At 38.1% G+C, this 4404-nt stretch overlaps 3 protein-coding genes across 3 annotated transcripts in view; all 3 read left to right on the top strand.

Annotated features, from left to right (window-relative positions):
* Window positions 1-1654, top strand: part of LOC107680159 (E3 ubiquitin/ISG15 ligase TRIM25-like) — an 8208-nt gene extending 6554 nt beyond the window's left edge. Inside the window, exon 5 of the mRNA XM_016475942.1 lies at window positions 1593-1654. Coding sequence (XP_016331428.1) covers window positions 1593-1654 — 62 coding nt within the window. The remainder of the gene's footprint in view (window positions 1-1592) is intronic.
* Window positions 1655-2472: 818 nt separating this feature from the next.
* The window catches only part of LOC107680158 (probable E3 ubiquitin-protein ligase TRIM8), a 2415-nt gene continuing 483 nt past the window's right edge, over window positions 2473-4404 (top strand). Inside the window, exons 1-2 of the mRNA XM_016475941.1 lie at window positions 2473-3042; window positions 3387-3494. Coding sequence (XP_016331427.1) covers window positions 2473-3042; window positions 3387-3494 — 678 coding nt within the window. The remainder of the gene's footprint in view (window positions 3043-3386; window positions 3495-4404) is intronic.
* Window positions 3567-4404, top strand: part of LOC107680168 (E3 SUMO-protein ligase RanBP2-like) — a 14286-nt gene continuing 13448 nt past the window's right edge. Inside the window, exon 1 of the mRNA XM_016475954.1 lies at window positions 3567-3796. The gene's annotated coding sequence lies outside the window, so the exon portion shown is untranslated. The remainder of the gene's footprint in view (window positions 3797-4404) is intronic.

The following is a 4404-nucleotide window of genomic DNA, read 5'->3' as shown; positions in this document are numbered from 1 at the left end:
ATTATGTCACACTTCACACTTCTCTAGTAAGTTTCGTCTGTGTGTGAAGAATGTGGAAGAGTGTGGAATTTAATTGAATTAAAGTTGAATAAACTTCAACTTCACTGTTCAGTGCACTGATGTCAGACTCATTTTGGATAGTAAAGTTTATTGTTAAATTGTTAAATTCCCTTACATATCTCTGTCACCATTATAAGTGTTTGATCACCACATTTGAGTGATCATTGCAAAAAATGTGTTTATGTATCTATATTCTGTTTATGTATATACTGTATTCTATATATAGTACCAGTCAAATGTTTGGACACACGAATGGGAAAGTGTCCAAACTTTTGACTGGTACTGTACTATAATATACACAAAGAATATCGGCCGATATATCGGTATCGGCCTTTTTTTTTTACTCCCTAATATCGGTAACGGCCCCAAAAAACCCATATCTGTCGGGCTCTAGTGTTGTGTTTCAGAACAGTGACAGTTTACTCAGCCCCAAACCATTCAAGATCTCTCTTCAGCTGATTACTTTCTTCCAGGACTTTTCTCCTTTTAATGAAGTAATAGGGGCTCAGTGTAGACCATTTTTACATTTTTAAATAAAGTCATGTACATCTTGGATTACCTTGGGGTTAGTACATTTTTATTTTTGGGAGGACTGTTTCTTTATGAGCACAAGCAAATTATAAACTTTCTTGACTATGATACTCCATACTAATAAATGGAGCGGTGGGGGGACACTGGCCGCACTCCTGAGGGTCTTTCACACTTTCTAACTCTCAGTAATTTTTGCCTTTTCTCTGTATGTAAACTAGACACTTTTATAAACACTCCATGCTACAAAGACTCAATATGATAATATATGTTTACTTGTGCATTGCACTGCAAATCATCTTGCACTCTGCGCTGCTTCCCCTAAAATATTTCTTTTGCACATTTTCTTGTGCAGTATTTATGTAAAGTTACTATACAGTCTCAGATTATGTGAATGTATAGTCAACTATTTATAGTGTATGTATAGTCAGATGGTCAACTGTTTGTATAGGTTTATAATTGTTTTTCTTATACTTCTATTGTTGTATGTTTATATTTATGTTTAACCCTCATGTTGTGTTCTGGACATTTTGACACAGAGAGAAATTTCTTTCTCCCGAAAATGTTACTTAATGTTATCCAATTGGACTAAGATTTACTGACTTTGTTCACACAGGGCATAACTACTTCCACCGCAAAAATTGTTAATTTACGTAAAACATTTTTTATTTTATTCAACCTTGTTACACTTGTGGTGTTCCTGGTCAAAAAAGACCGGCCTACAAAAAATAGCTTATAAATCTCTTGTTATGCAATATTATCACCTAATATTGGTATCAATCTTTTTGTCAGCTTGTTTTCTTTCAATTAGGACTGGTTTTGTGTTTATTTTTGAAACTGATTGATCATAGGCCTCATTGATCTGAGCCTTGGGTTAGGGTTCTTCTCACTGTCTGTAGCATGAGGCAGTACCTGTAACCCAGTCAGGTTGCACAGGGACTCCAGCTCCTCCAGGACGGCACATCCATACATGCCATCATGAGGAAGTTTGTTGTGTCTCCCAGCACAGTTTCAGGAGATACCAGGAGACAGGCCGTTACATGAGGAGAGCTGGGCAGGGACGTAGAAGGGCAACAATAATGCTTTTTTCACTCAAAAACTGAGGTACGTAAGCTCAGATTAATGAGGCTTTTTGATGAGGCTCAATATTTTTGTCAGCTTGTTTTCTTTCAATTAGAAAACAAGTTGACAAAAAGATTGATACTAATATTAGGTGATAATATAGCAGCATACGAGATTTATAAGCTATTTTGTGTAGGCTGGTCATTTTTGTCCGGGAACACCACAAGTGTGATTTTTTTGCAAATTTGTTTTTTAATTTTGTACAAAATAAAAGCTTTTCAAAACAAATTTCTTGGTTAAACATTAGAGGATGCTAGTGTGATAAACAGTGCAAATAATTTTCATATTTTATTTAATATTGACAAAATTATCCACAAATAATGTTTTTTTCACTCAAAAACTGATGCACGCAAGCTCAGATTAATAAGGCCTACGATAAATCAGTTCCAAAAATAAACACAAAGCCAGTCCTAATTGAAAGAAAACAAGCTGACAAAAAGATTGATACCAATATTAGGTGATAATATTGCATATCAAGAGATTTATAAGCTATTTTTTGAAAAACCACAAGTGTAACAAGGTCGAATAACATAAAACATGTTTAACGAAAGTTAACAATTTTTGCGGTGGAAGTAATAATGCCTTGTGTGAACAAAGTCAGTAAATCTTAGTCCAATGCGATAACATTAAGTAACATTTTCGGGAGAAAGAATATTCTCTCCGGGTCAAAATGACCCGAACACAACTTGAGGGTTAAGGGAAAAAAGGAAGTGAAAATGTAGTTGAGCTGTTGTGTTTATGTTTCTGTATTCATGCAGTGAAATGGCAGAAGCCAGATTTTCTCAGGATGAGTTCTTGTGTCTGGTGTGTCTGGATCTCCTGAAGGATCCAGTGACAATCCAATTTGGACACAGTTACTGTAAGAGCTGTATTACAGGCTGCTGGGATCAGGAGGATCAGATGAGAGTCTACAGCTGCCCTCAGTGCAGACAGACCTTCAGTCCAAGACCTACTTTAGCTAGAAACACCATGCTGACTGATCTGGTGGAGAAACTGAAGAAGACCAAACTACCTGCAGACTGTTACGCTGGAGCTGGAGATGTGCAGTGTGACGTCTGTACTGGAAGAAAATACAAAGCCGTCAAGTCCTGTCTGGTGTGTCAGGAATCTTACTGTCAAACTCATTTTGACCGTCATGAGGAACTTCATTCACATAAGCCACACAAAGTGATCGATGCCACTGGACTGCAGGAGATGATCTGCCAGAAACATGAGAAACATCTGGAAATGTACTGCATGACTGACCAACAATGCATTTGTAAGCTGTGTACAAAATATGAACATAAAAACCACAACACTGTATCAGCTGCAGCACAGAGGATAGAGAAACAGGTATATAAAACTATCAGTAAAGTTAATACTCAGTGTAGTGATCCAATAGTCCATTTATTTTCTGTGTAGAGCCACAGATTAATGATGCAGAAACAATTTCAGTTTGAAGCTCTACATCTGTGTCAGTTTCTCTTTAATATACTACTCACACTTGTAGTGTGAAACAGGTCTGAATCTTTATATTAATTTATGTACAATGGTGGTAAATGATCAATCATCCCTTCTAGAGTTTGAACCTACAGCCATTAGTTATCAGTTCCACTTTTACATAATTCATCTGTTAACATAATGATTTAGTGCCAGTAGCTTTATGTGAGATTTACTATCATTTGTTTGTCCTGCAGAAGCAGCTGAAGGAGACACAGGAGACGTTCCAGCAGAGAATCCAGCAGAGAGAGAAAGATCTTCAGCAGCTGAGAGAGGCTGTGGAGTCTCATAAGGTGAGTCTGGAGAAGAAGAGAAGTTTGTCTCCGTCTCAGTTCAGACTCACTGAAGCCTGAATCACTGTGTGTCCTAACAGCGCTCTGCACAGACAGCAGTGGAGGACAGTGAGAGGATCTTTACTGAGCTCATCCGCTCCATTGAGAGAAGCCGCTCTGAGCTGATACGGCTGATCAGAGATCAGGAAAAGACTGCAGTGAGTCGAGCTGAAGGACGACTGGAGCGACTGGAGCAGGAGATCAATGATCTGAGGAGGAGAGACGCTGAGCTGGAGCAGCTTTCACACACACAGGATCACATCCAGTTCCTGCAGGTAACACAGATCTAGAAGAACAGGATCATAGTTGACTTGAGCAGATCCTGCTGTGACAGAGACTCACAGAGAAACAGTTCATGAGAGCAGAATGTGACAAAACTTCACTAACATTTCACCTTTTTAACTAATATTTCTTTCTGATTTGAAACCAAACAAAACCTGACCGTGTCTTAAGGGTCCTTGTGAATTTTCAGTGTCACTAACAGCTCCAAAGTTATAAATAATGGTCTGTACACTCATAGCCTTTGAGCTACTTTTGCTGAGCAAATCAACTCAACTCTTCAGTGAGACGCCATTGATGTGCTTGAGCTGTTAGATGGACATTTATATTCTTAGCAGATGTTTCATCATCCAAAGGATTGTCTAGAAAGTTCACATATAGTGTAAGCGGCAAATACTAGAGCCTGTAGCTCTAATGTGATTTAATGAATATGAGAAGAATGAAGCTGATGCAGTGAAAGTGCTGGATTGAGGTGAAATACTAAAGATCAGTCAAGTCAAGTCAAATCTGATGTTGGTGCAGGTTATTGGGTGAAGTGTGTAGCTGATCATTTTTTATTTCTGTAGAGTTTCCAGTCTCTCTCAGCACCTCCTGCATCTACAGA

The sequence above is a fragment of the Sinocyclocheilus anshuiensis genome, unplaced genomic scaffold, assembly GCF_001515605.1.
Source record: "Sinocyclocheilus anshuiensis isolate Anshui unplaced genomic scaffold, SAMN03320099.WGS_v1.1 scaffold1202, whole genome shotgun sequence".
In the NCBI taxonomy this organism is placed as follows: domain Eukaryota; kingdom Metazoa; phylum Chordata; class Actinopteri; order Cypriniformes; family Cyprinidae; genus Sinocyclocheilus; species Sinocyclocheilus anshuiensis.
This window is presented reverse-complemented; position numbering and strand designations above follow the sequence as displayed.